The sequence below is a fragment of the Carassius gibelio genome, chromosome A17, assembly GCF_023724105.1.
Source record: "Carassius gibelio isolate Cgi1373 ecotype wild population from Czech Republic chromosome A17, carGib1.2-hapl.c, whole genome shotgun sequence".
NCBI lineage: Eukaryota > Metazoa > Chordata > Actinopteri > Cypriniformes > Cyprinidae > Carassius > Carassius gibelio.
In genome coordinates, this window is record NC_068387.1 from 17,451,753 (window position 1) to 17,467,312 (window position 15,560).

A 15,560-nucleotide genomic window follows, 5' to 3' on the forward strand; every position below is an offset into this window, starting at 1 on the left:
GGCTGATGTTTGCATAGCGTAGTTCCACAACTCATCTGGTAATTCACTCTCTATCAGTAAGCACCTACTCATTTCATAGAGTGTTCTCCATCCTCTCTCTGCTGTGCCGTTCTGATGTGGTGAATAAGGCGCAGATGTTTCGTGTCGAATCTTATTCCTTGTTAACAGTGTTTGAAAATCTCGACTCATGAATTCAGTGCCGTTATCTGAACGGATGCACTTGATTTCTCCAAAAGGTGCAATGTCAGCTAACAACTTCTCTGTAGCTTGTGTTGTGTCACCTTTAGTCTTCAAGAAATACACAAACATAGTACCTGAATAGTCATCTGTGAATGACTGTGCATATCTGTGTCCTTCCTTGCTCTGTGTTGGCATGGGGCCGGCCAGATCCGTGTGAATTAGTTCTAGGGGTTTCTTTGCCTTTCTGTCTGGCTCCCTGTTTCTGGTCTGCGTGAATTTTCCTTGTGTACACACTTCACATAGCTGTTTCTCTTTCACTTTATTTCCTTTTATCTCCATGCCTCTTACTACATCTTGTAGCTTCTTTAAATCTTCGTAGTTACAATGTCCCAGAATTTCATGCCAGGTTTGTAAATCATGACACACTTTGCACTGGTCAACATCCTCTTCTAGTGTTGGTAAATAGTACAAGTTTCCACTTTCATGAATATCAAACCTGCTTTCGTTTTTGGTTATCAAGTGATTGTCTCCTCTTTTGAAAATGATTGTTGCTCCTCCATTTGTCGCTCTTGCTACCGAGAATGTCATGTGGGTACGAAGGCATGTATAGCGCGTCCCGTAGCTGTGCAGTGTGCTGTTTTCCAGCGTCATCTAGGAGATAAATCACTGCCGTTCCTCTTTGTTGCGCCATTCCGCTGCACTTCGTTCCGTCTGCTAATTCCACTGAATGAGTCTCTGGTTGAAAAGAGCTATCAAAACTTCTGAACTTTCTGATGTCACTCACAATATGAGACGTAGCTCCTGCGTCTACCATGATCCCTTTCATCTTTACTTTGTTTGCTGGTTTTTCATATTCTGAGTGTTCAGCTTTGAAGAGATGGTCATGGTCTGGGTCATTATTGTGTTCATCTGTAACCTTTCTGACGCCATCTTGGTCACCCTTTTTCTTACACAGAAACTCAGCGTGTGTACTATTTTTACAATGATTGCACCACACTCTCTTGTAACATTTTCTCGCTCTGTGTCCCTTTATTCCACATTTGTAACATGTCATATTTGTGTCTTCATCTTTTCTTTCTTTAGTGTGGTACCTGGCAGGACCCTTTCCTTGTCTCGTCTGTGTCTTCATCACATTATCTGTGGATTCTGTTCCTTTCATTTTCTCCGCCTCTTCGTAAATCCGCAGTCTTCTCTTAAAATCTGTGAATGTAACGTCGTCCTCATTCTGTGTTATGTGGACGGCTAGCGGCTTGAAAATATCAGGTAATCCACGAAGAACCATCGCTATGGTTAATCCATCACTCATGGTTTCTCCTGCATCTCTCAGTGCTGTGATGATGTTCTCTGCTCTTATCAAGTAGTCTGTAACACTCTCATTGTCTGACATGCGTAGCTGTGTTAACGATGTGTACATATTTATTATCCGTGGCTTGCTTTTCCCTGAATAATGTTCTTTCAGTATTCTTAGGGCTTTCCTGCCATCGTCAGCAGCTTCATGTCTTATCAGTGATAGGCTTTTATCATCTATCAGTCTTACAAGTTCAGCATAGCAATCAGCGTTCTTCCATCTGTCTTCAGCTAGCTGTTCTTCATTAGCACCGGTGGGCTCATGCAAAATAGTCTCTTTTAGCTTTAGAGTGTGTAGATAGCTTAAGAATCTCGTTTCCCAAAGATCATATTTATCTTCAGATCCATCAAACAAAGAGTGTGCCATGACTCCTACCGCTCTGTTCGCCATTTTGTAGGATCACCGACCTTTCTTCTTATATGTTTCTTCAGTTTAGCTTTATCGTTAGCTTTATAGCACGCGTTATACGTCGCGTCTGACTGAACTTAACTTTACTCACGCTCGTTTGTTTCCGTGACTGGGCCCATAACCTGTTGAGCACCCGAGTGCGCTATTCACTTTCACTCGCGTGTGGAAAAACAAACAAAACGTAGCTCAGTGCTTATCCTTTCTTCAGCAGCTTTTTATTTTAGCAGCATCACTTGAACATAACATCAGTTCACATCTTTGCTTTTTTAGCTGAGAACATCACGTAATGATATAACGTCATCACGTACACAACCGTATACCTCCAAATAGAAACTAAAGCTAATTTTGTATACCGTAATCTAATGTATAAGGGCGCAATACTTTTAACAAGATGGCTGCAATGACTTTGGACTTGATAAAACACAATGAACCAACACCAGCAGATGTCAAAGCACCCAAATAATCTCTAATAATCCAAATAATCACACTAGACTTTGGATTCTGAGCCTCTCCAGTCTTCCTCCGGACTCCAAACATTGATTTCCAAATTAAATGCAATATTTACTTTCATTTGAAAAGAGGACTGTGAACCACTGAGCAACAGCCCAGTTCTTTTCCTCCTTACCTCTGGTGAAATGCTTCTGATGTTTTTTTTTTCTGGTTCAGAAGTGGCTTGGTTTTAGGAATGTGAAAGCTGTAGCCCTTTGCTTGAAGATGTCTGAGCTTGATGACTCTTGATGCCTGCCTCCAGCTTCAGTCCACTCCTTGTGAAGCTCTCCCAAGTTCTTGAATCAGCTTTTCCTGACAATCTTCCCAAGGCTGAAGTCATCCATGTTGCTTGTGCACCTTTTCCTACCACACTTTTTCCTTCCAGTCAACTTTCTATAAATTTATTTTGATACAGCACTCTGTGAACAGCCAGCCCTTTCAGCAATGACCTTCTGTGGCTTACCCTCCTTGTGGAGGGTGTTGATGATTGTCTTCTGGACAACTGTCAAGCCAGTAGTCTTTCCCATAATTGTGGTTGCATGTTCTAAACTAGCCCAAGAGATACCCAGTATTTCTACTCAAAATTATTTAAACTAATCATGCTTAAAATGGATTATTCTAATTTTTTGAGACACTGAATTTTTTATTTTCCTAAGTCGTAACAAACAGAATTACAACAAAAAACTCTTGAAATATTTCAGTTTGTGTGCAATGAATCTAGAATATACAAAAGTTTACTTTTTTGAATTAAATTCTAAAAAATAAAAAAACTTTTCTTTTTTTTTTTTAAGTAATCAAGGACGAATTTTGTTTGAGCAAAATGGTATACACTGTGCTGCCAACAACATTACAATGAGTCAAGCAATATCAAATGTTAGTATTCTCTTCCACCATCTTCTGAATTGCTGAAAATTGTGAATTTAGTTTTGTTGGGTTTAGTATAATGCCACCTTTATACTCAAAAACTTCTATAAAAGGATGCATTACATATGTATTACCTGACCATTTTAGAGGTTTCACACACAGGTCTCTGTTCGGGCTAATACAGGGTTGTTTATGATCAAAGTTATGATCAAAGATATACAACTCCAATTTAAGTTACTTTTGGGTGCAATAACTTTTACATCGAATGTAAAGTCTGTGTTTTATCAAAAAACACATAGGGATACTTAGGACACCTAATACTACAAAAAAAAAAAAAGCAGAAAAACCTTTTGTTAGAATTTGTTTAGGGTTAGGTGTTTTATTTCCATATATGCAGCTGCCTAATAATGAAGTATGAAGTCTACACTGGACAGATCAGGCAAATTCTTACTTAGTCTGACTAAAGTTATTGAGAAACAGAATCTGAAAATGTGAAACATTATTAATTTTATTTTTATAAAAAAATCACACAAAATACATACTAATTTACAAAGACATCCATTCTTTAATAAAATACAGCCATTCTTATCTTCACATCTGATTCAAACATGACATCATAACCAATTCCACTCATATTCACTGAATTGCACATAAAAATTACCCAACAAAAGACACTACTTAATTTACAAAGACATTTGCTGAGATCCTAAGGCACAGGAACCATCTTCGTGGCATTTGTTTAGCTTATTGCAAACAAACACCTAAATGTGTGTGCATCTTGCAGATAAAAAAGCTTGATAAACAAAATGATCTAAAACCAAATTTATTTCAAAGCTGATTTAGAGTACATACTAAATATGATAAATATGAATTATTTTTTTTTCCTTCTGAAAGTTTGTAACCAGTAAATGTTACCCCTTCAATATGAAGGACAATCTCACCGGTTGCATACCAACTGTTCATCTCTTCCATAATAGAATCTTCAACTGGAAATCGGCTGAAAATTGTCTAGTGAGACCAATGCTTTAGATACAAATATCATCAAATATTTAGACTTGATTTTCATTTGGTATCATTTTTTATAGTGCAAAGTCTGCAAACGGGGCACACAATGGCAGCAGTTTAACAAAAAATTATCTTAGCACACATAAGACACATTTTATACAAGACCACCGGCTAGTGGTCTTGTTTACAGGTGTGTCTAGCTCTTTAGGAAAGGGGTCATCATACACATTTTACTTAACAAAAGAATAAAATATGCTGTGTTGCACTGCAGCAACACGTTCCATCTAAAAGAAATAAGGTTGAAGAAATAAGGCTCTGTGACCATTTCAACCAGCTTCTCTTCCCTCTTTAGTCTGCTAATAGACAGCTGATCTAGGTCTACTTGTAAAGTTATCAACAGGTATATCATATTAAGAGCTTTTAAGAGAACATTAAACTTCTTCTGCTGTCATACTGAAAGATTCATTGTTGTTAAAACCTTTCAGCACATTTGGATAGTTTGGACAGAGAACTCAAGTCACCAGAAGGGCCCACTGGTTGCAATGTTCCCCCAACTCTTCCAGTTTTGAAAAATGCTGTTGGATTCATACAGACTTTTACATTTTGAAACCTCCTTGTTTTGTGTTTTCTTGACTAACTTATTGGATTCATTCGGTTTCTTTCCCCGGTTTGAGGAATTCTGTGTATTGTTTTGTTGCAAAGATGTTGAAACCAGTCCATAGTTTCTGCCATCGTTGTTGTCCCAGTAGGTCTGCTCTCCAGTTCTGTAGCTAATGCAAAATTCGACCTTATTCTGAGGGGGCACGTACCCAGGCAGTTGAATGGCAAACGAGAATGTGTCTGTATCCTGACAACAACAGACATTATTCATAAATGTGCATTCCTCATCCTGGAAGCTCTTCCAGGTGTTGAAGGTGATCCGCACATGAACCAACTTCTCATAGGCCAGGTTACGCACTTTGATGGTGCCAGTGAGGGCCCGCTCCTGTAGGGTACAGTTCTCCAAACAAACAAAGTTTTTCAGCAGCCGGCTACGGAAATCTAGGTAGTCAGCCGCTGGCTGCGGAAAGTCTAGAATTCTGTTCTGGGCCAAGTTTATATGAAGAGTGGCTGTGACATCCTCTAGGTCTTCCAGGTCAAACTGCAGTTCGGATGTAGCAGGTTCTCTTTTATCAAAAGCTGAGAAGACGTGCACCGCTGTTAATGACATACCCTTTGAGTCAGCAAACACAACCTTCTTTTTGGCCTTGGATTTTGGGGTCTGCCAGCCCAGACGATGGGGCTCCAGGTGGGTTCTGGAGCTCAAGCAGGGCCGCAGGGGTTTGTAGCAGGTGTTGACCAGGTTGCGCTTCCTGTAGTCTTCATAAGAGCTCAGGAAGTTACGCAATGGGGGAGAATGGGTGATGTACAGCTGCACAGCCACATCTACGGGCATAACTGGACCCGGCATTGGAGGACTGAGGAGATGAATAACTCTAAACACATACAGAGAAGCCAGATGTATGAGTACAATGTCTTTAAAATAGTTCTTAAGATATTCTGCTATAAAATGATGTTTTTGGAGGAAGCAGTCTGCCTTTATGAAACAACAAAATACAAATTAGACAAAGTGGAAATGACAAATGATCGTGACAGAGGCCCTGTAAATATATGTGCAAGGGTTTCAAGCATTTCGATACTAACCAGAAAAAAAAAGTTACAAATACAAGTTTTATTTTTGGTGCGTTTTCACATGGTAATACAGTTGGATGCTGTGATTAGGTACTTTGTAGGTAACTTTTTATTGAACCCAAGTCCTACCCCCATCACTCATGTTAATCACTTCTCCTCCCCCCTCACTCACTTCTAGTACCTCTCATGAGAACTATACTAACGTTACATTTGAGAACTTTAATCGCGTTACCCGAACACGTAACGTAACCAAAGCAACAATTGGGCGTTCGAAAACTTTTTGTTAGAAAGATACGTGACAAAACATTTGTCATTATCACTTATATATATATATATATATATATATATATATATATATATATATATATATATATATATATATATATATATATATTAAATAATCACAGAGAGGTTAATTTTGTTTTAAATATCTTTAACATAACTAACATTAGTCGACGTGTCGCTAACTGTAATAGAGGCATCAGAAAACCCTTTGTATTTTTAAAACCTATTGGTTTAAATAACGTTCTTACCTTGTGGAACTCATTGAGAAGGTGCTTCAGTTTAAAGTGGTCTCTTGAGCAAAGCACATTACAGGAGATACAGGATTTTCAAACAATTCCAGAGCGCTGGATTTTAATGTAAAAATTCGTTATTGTAGCAATTCACCCCCAGAACTAAAGCCTATCCGCTGCGATCTGTTGACACACCCACTCCACGCTGCACGCGACCACTGCGAGTCCTTTAATAAAGCCTCTTGTCGCTTATTTGCATATTCCACACCCCGGCCAATAACCGAGCCGCGCCTTTTTGTGTCGACCAATCATCACTGGAGGATATTTAACTGACATCCTCTTGGGTGTAGTAATGGTTGTAGCTTGTATTCTCTTTTATTTCAAGACTTGTAAATGTGAAATCAGCTGGAGGTGAGGCAGCAGGGTAATATTTAAACATGGTTGTTTGCCCTGTGAATGTAGGTCATGGATAAAGCGAATCTTTATTTTCTGAAGGATGTAATAAACCATGAATTTAAACTTATATCACTGACACTCACAAAATGTATACAAATGTATATAAAACAGTAACACAGACTACCATTAAGACTCAACAGTGCCTGGCGTGTTTACCATGGTCCAAAGGTCCAAATGGCTCTTCTTTGGCTCCATCCCACATGACTGTGGCGCATGATAGAATAATCTGATTTTACAGGCACTCCAACTTCAGGCCATCCAGTCCATTTCAAAGTCCTTCTAGCAAGCTATACTAATATATATATATATATATATATATATAAACGTTTCTCTCTGCCAAGTCAGTCTCTTCCCTGTTTCTCTCATAGTTGCATGATTTGATCACCTAGTGATTATTATTTGATTAACGATTAAGTGATGACATTCTGATTGATTGATATGCATGACCAGATGTCCACCTCAGTGATCAATACCTTAGCACCTTCCTTACTGATGTGCAAATGTTGAAGCTGTTTCAACTGTAGGCCTATGTTTCGGTGATTAGAAGTTATCAGCCCAATGGGGCACGAAATAGCAAAGGGTCCAAACATGTGCAAATATAACATCTAAGACCTCTCTTTCTCTCTCGAAATGTAGCAACACCAAGACCATGGGTTTGATTCCCAAGGATCATGGTATGGGGCTGCCTGCGTCACATTGATAAAAATGGCGAGCGTGATATCACCAGTTGCAAAATGTCTCTGGATCAACATCCTTGTTGATCCTGGAACAACATTACAATCAACCAATCAGAATTTAGATATACCTTTTTTCAGGAAGAATCTGTTTTAGGCTTACAATCAGGTGCTTCTACACCCTTGTTAATCAGCTATCATTATCCACTGATTTTAGGAATAAATTATGGGTAAGGTTAGGTTTAGGGGAAGGGATTGGGTCTATATTTTATTTTATTGGGTGTACAAGTCTATATTTTTGGACAATAATGTTGATTCAGGATCATCAAAAGATGTTGATCTAGAGACATGCCTTATACTTGGCAAAATCACGGCGAATTATGAAAGTATTAGATAGGAAGGGAAATTATATTCCAACACTTTTGCGTTCTCTCAATAAAAGTTTGCCTTCCCCCGAGAAACTTTGCGTTCGGTCACAAAAGTTTGGCAGTATATATATAGGAATGGGCAGTATTTCAGATCCATGTAAAATATGTATTTGAAATACAAAATACTATTTTGTATTTTAAAGACTTTGGCAAAAATCAAATGTCATTTGTATTTGATTAGTTTGATTAGATTAATTGTTCACATAGATTCTGTAGGCCTGCTGGGGTAAGCAAAGAAAAGTTCTGTTGCTATCCTTTTTGAATGAATGACTTTTTTATGAATGACTTGTTTGTCATAGAGTCAGTTTTGCTGATACAAAGTAGACCCTATCTTACCGAACACCAAGAAATTGAATACAATTATGAGTCTTTCGCAAACTGTTACTTTAAAACTAACCTTTATCTGGGAAATCACAGGGATACGTGAATATTTTATCTGTTAACTGGTTGCATGTCAGATCTATTTCATGACTCAGACAGAGAAAGCTGTTGCAATCAAACATTGTTTACTTAATGAAGTCACTGGTGAAAGGATAGATCAAACAGGTTTTTGCATAGAAATATGTAACATTGGGATAAAATTAGCATAAAATGTACTAAAAGTTTAAGAATTAGTGTAGTGGTCTGCTGATATGTTCATGCCACGTACTTTTAACACTAACCGACTGCAATATGCATTTAATTACAGTTAAATTACTCAAACATTAAAATTTTTGCGGCATTTGTGGTAGAATAACATCTGCAAGGTTTTAGACTGACCTCAACCATTAACATCGTTGCTTCTGTGGCATAACTATATGCTATAACCTAGCAATTGCATAATTGGCCCTGGGTCATGCTGCCAAACCCCACTATGGCACACAACCTGAAATAAAATGAGTGACTGGCTGCGTTTCAAAACTTCAATGTCTTATTCGGTGCCAGCTGGAATATGCAACGGTGGAGAGAGACATCTAGTGGACATTATAAAAAAAAAGTATTCATTTTAAATGTAGTCTTAAATCTAATCGACAACTGCTTTCCACACTATTCGCTGGGCTGCCATGTCAGGTACAATAAAATACAATCTTATTTTAGAGAAACTTGGAGACTGATAGACAGATGCTCTCCTTACTACCTAGGTTTTTACAGAACAGTTTAATGGCCCAGAACATAAGCTGATCCAAACCCACAGAAAATTATCCCCAATTATATGTATGTACAATATAATACACATAATAAAACAATGAATTGTTAAATATTTATTACTATGTGATAATATTTGTATTTAAAAAATCTTTTTTATTTTATGTTTAATGATTTGATAATGTATCTATTACTTTTATTTGATTATTTTTTTATTAAAAAATTAAATAATTACATTATAGATAATATGATTTGGTTTTCCATAAATTAATGAATTTATAATGAATAATATAAATGAATTTTACATATTTTTTTCTTTAAAATTTTGTTAACTTGCAACTGCTGTCCCAGGAACAGCACTGCAGGTCTCAGGCTTTGAGATCAGCATTAATATCTCTCATCCAGCAGAGGGCGCTGTTGTTCTGATCAGCGTTCACACGCATCTCATCACACTCAGAGACCAGTCCTTCTGTACAAATGTCTGAGTTGCAGTAGTTAGTGTGTACAGGTTCTCAGTATATTTCTGCTTCCACTAATGAAGCAATTTGGTGACGTGTGCCAAGATGTCACTGACACAAAATGCAGAGCGTGCAAAAACATCTTTGTGAAGCTTTTTTTTACCATGAGGCAGTAGAAATTCTGATACCGTGAACAAATTAACACTTCACAAACAGTCACTGCTGCCTTATTATTTTCTTATTTGGCCAAATTACCCGTGAGCACTGTGTTTCTGAAACTAATTCTGTGTCTTGTGTCAGTTTTCCATTGGATCGGTGTAAGGCTCAAGAGGGTGAATGTGGCATAAGGCCAGGATGGAGAATAGAACATTACAAGGGTATCTGAATGGGTCACTTCTCCACTTTGTACAAAACTGTTCCAATGTGGGAAGCGTCTTGAGTCCCTTTGTGTGATTCTCAGGGGTCCCAACTGGGTTTTGGGGAGGCTGGTGTTGTTTCCCTGTAGATCGGAATGGGAAAGGGGGCCTTAAATGGGGCATCTAGCTGAATGCCTGTTTTAAACACTTGATTTATGTGCACAGACTAAGAGCCATTCTGTTTAGTAAGTGATGTGTCTGTGTAAGCAAGCCAGTGTGTGTGTCTGAGTGTGTATTTGTTTGATAGACTGGGCTGAAGATGTGCAGCTCATTGAGATTCTGTCTCCAAACACAGTGTGTAATAGACAATAGTTCACTTTCTGTAAACAACATATAGCCTACAACCACTTTAGTAGCTGGTAAAATTCAAAAACATTGTAATTTTAAGCAGTTCAGATATCATAAATATCAATTTAAGTGATCTGAATAAATTCCTGAGAGCATCATTTATCAAATTTTCTTAGAAATATTAATAAATTCAAACAATAAGTCAGTGGGGATATATATTTGATTGAAATTGATTTGATTTGATTTAAATTTTTAATTAAGCAAATGGTTTGGAGATGATGGGAATAAAACCACCAGCCTTACAGTTTTATTGTGTTAAATTGTGTCAAAACTTGCTTCAGTTTCAAGAAATGAGTCACTAAAATGATTTGGATATTGAATAGTTAAAGCCAATTGTAATAAATGGCAAGTCAATTTGCACTGCATTATTCAGATGCTTTCTTTTCCTTGGAAAACACACATAAACAATATTTTTTCGTTTGTTGTCTTGATGTTTAATCAGGTAAAATGTTTCTTTTTATTCAGTTTGGCTTCAGCAGAGGATGCCTTTATCCATATTAGGGATTTCTTGCATAAGTTATTGCTTCTAAAAATAAAAAATAAAATGATTACTTCTATGAGTCCATTTTTGACTTTCTGTGCGAGAGCGGCACGCCCTTTGTATACGCAATTCCAACTAATAAAGATGTGGGTATATGCCCTATACCTGCTTATTCCCTGCACTAAACTACTGATTATTGAAGACTTTAAAGCTTTTGACTCAGACATCCCTCTCACATACATAATGTTTGTTCACAAATGAAGACTCAAAGCTGATTAATATTGTGGAATTCAAAGTTATTTACCATTCACATATGAGATAAGCACATAGTTGTTTACCAATAGTTGTCCATCTCAAACACATTGGTCTAACCCCCCTGTCCAGACAATCTGCAGCACCCTGCCAAATATTTAGCACTTTTCCATGGATAAGAAAAAAGGGTGATTAGTTCTTTAAAAGAAATGTTAGTTATTTTTTTTCTCTTGGTGAGACAGCAATTTGCGCAGTGAGAAAAGAGAATAGCTGAGATGTCTTTCTGTAAACATGCCTATCATGTTGGCCTTGGCCTTGAAATTCACTTCATTGCTGCTAGTTCAGAGCACAATTCATGATTCATAGGTTTTGAGTCGATTCAGGAATGAGTTTTGCAAATTCAGAACCATTCGATCCAGTTAACAATAAGATTTGATCAATTTATTTCTTAGTTTTCATTAATGACTCAATTCCGTTTTTTTAAGGTGCATTGTTAAAACAACGTCACACTTTGGATGTCTCCAATAATTAAATTATGTGTGTGTTTTATACTATTGAATGATAGCTACTTCACTGAACTGCAGTTTATCTGATTATTTTATTTTAAATTGATTCTTGATCAAAACAAAGAAATTATCATTCAAAAATCCATGTTTCAAGTCTTTTAATCAATGCATTGTGACTATACGAAAAGTCACATGATATTTGGCAGTTGTCTCAAAAAGTGATTGGTCCCAAGAGAAAAGATGGAAGAGTTCAAACTGTGTTCTTCAGGGTGATCAGATCATGTATTACAGACCTTGATTCTTACAAATAAAAGGCAAAGTATAGGAGTCCATTCCTTATATACAAAAGATCTGCACTCCAGAGGGCTTTAGACATCTATGTAAAATTATTCCTCCAACATTGAGGTGAAAAGATGAATCTGCTGAATTAACCCTGCCACACTTAGTCTATTGACAAAATCCATTTGTGCATAATATAATAATCTATCTCTGCTTGCTTGGCTGACTCAGAATGTTTATAGGCAGCGAGTTAAGCCTTCAACAGACTCTGATTCTAGCTTCTTTGTCCACCTATTTAGCTGCACAGCTTGCTTACTAAATGTGTCGCTGTAGGCAGTTGTGAAATTACAGAAAAGTCTGAACAAAAGAGCCATTTTCTCCCCTCAGTATTTTCCTCTTCTCCAGTTGGCTCATCAGGGGGAGGGTGAAAGCCACTTAAATGGTAAATTTTTTCCTGTGACAGTCATTTTAGACCACTGAAACGTCAAGCTGACTACTGATGCCGAGTGCATACAGATAAAGCCACCTCTGTCTGAATACAACATACTGACAAACACCTAAAAACACACATACTGCATATAAACATGAATACACAATATAAAGAGTTCATGAAAGTGCAAGGTTCATTTATTCATTTTGTGTGAGATCGGAAGGATGTTAAATCTTGTCATTCAGCTGTGTTAAGCACTGCGATCTATAAGTGATGAATGAAGAAATTATTTTCTGTCATCTATACAATTTTGCTATTAAAAATATATGCATTTGTAATTAATTAAATTCATCTTTTATTGAGTTTAATGTTATTTTGCAATAATCATACACAACAGTTTTCTTCATGAGTAAAAATTCAAAGGTCATGTAATACAATTATTCATATCTACAAAAAGTTGGTTTAGTTACAATATACACTTAAGTAATTAATTGTGTTTAACATTGTAATTAATGTGATTGTTAAATATCATACAAAAACTACTTTCTCTATGTCTATTTGTCTTCCTTTTCACGACAGGATTTTTTATCCATGATGTTTTTAGGGTGCAAACTAGATGGTGAACTTCCGCTAAGTCATATTTTTGACACCCTGACAACATCTTGATGCCGTCTTTTTTTATATGCAACAACAAGCTTATCCTTCACTGGGTCCGAAAAAGCATTGATAGCTGACATTTCTCTCTTTTTTAAGCATTAAAAAACTTGGCAAAGAAGTTGCAGACAGAAGACCATCCCTCTCCGCAGTAGCTCACAGCGGGCTCCATGTCTGAGAATCCATCATTCATTACTTCTCCGAACCCCTCATCCTCCTCTTTCTTCACATCCTCTTTCTCCTCTTCCTTATCTTTCTGAACTTCTTTTACTTTCTTCGTGGGTGCCTCCGTTTTCCGTTTGCTCTCTTCTGGCATTCCCTTGCTCATGTGCGTGGTGGTCTCTTCTCCGCTTCTCTCCGTGAGTTTCATGTGAGATGCGCTGGGTGCTTTCTTACACAGTCGTGTTTTCAGGACTTTCTCCCCCTCGCAAGCATTCTTTCGCTTCTTCAGTTTGCTAACCACCTGTTTCCAGTACTGGGAGGACTGGGAGCTGTAGATAGAGCATTCCTGAGGTTTTCCAGCAAACTGGCACGTGTAGTGAGGTCTGAGCCCATCCTCACTTGGGGTGGTGCAGTTCACCTGGAGCTGGATGTTAGCTCCTCTCTCTCGCGCCTCCCAGGTGCAGCGGTGCCCATCCTTAGTGCTCAGTTGACCTGACCCCAGCGAGGGGTTTACCACTGTACTGTCTGATTCAGTCACTGTTTCTGATGGCTGCTTGGACTTCTTTTTTGCCTCAGAGAATGACAGGAGGAGGAAGAGGAGGGAAAGGATGAAGGGTAGACTCCGCCCTCGCATGGCCGTGTGAATGCAGGCTAAAGAATGGAAGAAATCCCTGATTCAAGGTACTCACAGCAGCCTCAGAATGCAGACAAAATCACAGCACCTGCAGAACAGAGATGGAAAAAAATACTATGATGCAGGGTTATTATAGCCAAAACTAAAACCATGAAAACATTTTACTTGAATTGAAATAAAATCAATCTTAACTACAATAAAGGAACTAAAATATAAAAAAATTTAACTTTAAATTTTTTTTTTTATTTCAGGTAGTTGCCCAGATAACATTTCTAATTTTCATTTCGTTTAACTGTCCTAAAATAACTGAAATAAAATGTAAATAAAATTGAGCAAAAACTATCCAGGTAAAAATAAATAAATAAATAAAATAAAATGAAAATATCAAAATAAAAACTAAAATATTAAGACAAATTATAATAACATCTCAGTGTTGCTAAAATAATAAAGCATTTTTAAATTACAAAATTAAAATGATGAAATTAAATGTTATAATTTATTTAAATAATTATAATTTTGTTCTCTTTAAATGTGAATAGATCTGTATGAGTATGTATATAATACATCAATTTAATTTAACAACAGCCTGATGTTGCACTAAATCACATCCTTCCATTGTCATCTTCATAAATAAAACTAGCATGTATATAATGTGTTTGCCTTCCTTTTATGCCCCTAACCACCTGCATTCTAAAAAACAGCTGTAAAGTTGAATATTTAGTTTAATGTTTAATATTTATTTTCTCGCAGTGCTTTTTTACTTACCGAGCTGAGTGTTCCTTCAGGACTGCGAGTGATAGAGGCTTGTGGAAGGATAAGAAAGCAGAGGGGAGAAATAAAGGATGGAATCGAGGGATAAAGACAAAAATAGGGGAAAGGGGGGCTGGATGGTGGATGCTTTTTGGGAGCATCAATAGAGTATCCAAACCGCCCAGAATCTGGCACCTCCCTCCTCGTCTGAAGACAAATGGACACCCCTCACCCCATCCCTTCTCTCAACTTCTTTGTCTCTTTTCACACAGTCTCTCAGTTTCTCTCTCACCTATCCTCATTTCCTGTGCACTTGGAGTCTTACGACATGAATGAATAGAATTCATTTTTTATTTTTGTCTTGGAATAAATATTTAAATAGAACTGGAACCATTTAGGGAGACTGCTTATTACTTTAATGTTAAAAACATCAAACAAAAGTTTCTTGTTGTTTGGGCATATTTCTTTTTAAATGTACTTATCTTTGGATCAGTGAGCATCATGCAATTTCCTAAGGGGAACTTTTTTTTAAAGCAATAATGTAGACTTGAAAAGCTCTTCTGTGTGTGCCTGTGATTTTATGTTTCTAGACTGATTTGTGAGTTTGTGTGTGTGTGTGTGTATGTGTGTGTTTGTTATTTGCATTTGCGTACATGCTTGCGTATATATGGCAACACTTTCTAATCCTAATCCATCCCTGTGGCTGGGTCGTGCTCTGCTCTTTTCCCGCTCAGTTAATGCAGATTCCTGATAATCAGTTGTGTCTCCATACCAACCTAACCCCAGCTGCTGACCCACAGCAGACGCTAGTAAAGTCGTACACGGCTGTTGTCTTACTCAGGGCCTCACAGGGAGTTTGGATTCATTCCAAACCCTGATTGTGATTTTGGGAATTACGCATTGACCTCAGAGGCAAAGCGATGGATGTATGGGAAGCTATGAGCATCTCATGAGTGAGGAGCTTGCTGGAATCAAATGTGACCCTGGACCACAAAACCAGTATATTTGGGATGTATTTGAAAGAAAA

The 15,560-nt window shown here is 37.4% G+C and overlaps 2 protein-coding genes across 2 annotated transcripts; both read right to left on the reverse strand.

Annotated features, from left to right (window-relative positions):
• Positions 1-3,779: 3,779 nt before the first annotated feature.
• Positions 3,780-6,701, reverse strand: LOC128031450 (protein phosphatase 1 regulatory subunit 3C-B). The gene is made up of 2 exons (XM_052619721.1): positions 6,499-6,701; positions 3,780-5,769 (listed from the first exon to the last, which is right to left on the reverse strand). The coding sequence occupies exons 1-2, from the start codon at positions 6,510-6,512 to the stop codon at positions 4,812-4,814; spliced, it is 972 nt and encodes a 323-aa protein (XP_052475681.1). The 5' UTR covers positions 6,513-6,701; the 3' UTR covers positions 3,780-4,811.
• A 5,807-nt stretch (positions 6,702-12,508) lies between these two features.
• On the reverse strand, positions 12,509-14,688 carry LOC128031549 (fibroblast growth factor-binding protein 1-like). Its single transcript, XM_052619858.1, has 2 exons — positions 14,549-14,688; positions 12,509-13,871 (listed from the first exon to the last, which is right to left on the reverse strand). Exon 2 carries the CDS (start codon positions 13,781-13,783, stop codon positions 13,082-13,084), a length of 702 nt encoding a protein of 233 aa, XP_052475818.1. The 5' UTR covers positions 13,784-13,871; positions 14,549-14,688; the 3' UTR covers positions 12,509-13,081.
• Positions 14,689-15,560: the final 872 nt, after the last annotated feature.

Coding starts and splice junctions, on each gene's coding strand:
- LOC128031549 (XM_052619858.1), bottom strand. CDS start 13,783: ATGCGAGGGCGGAGTCTACCCTTCATCCTTTCCCTCCTCTTCCTCCTC.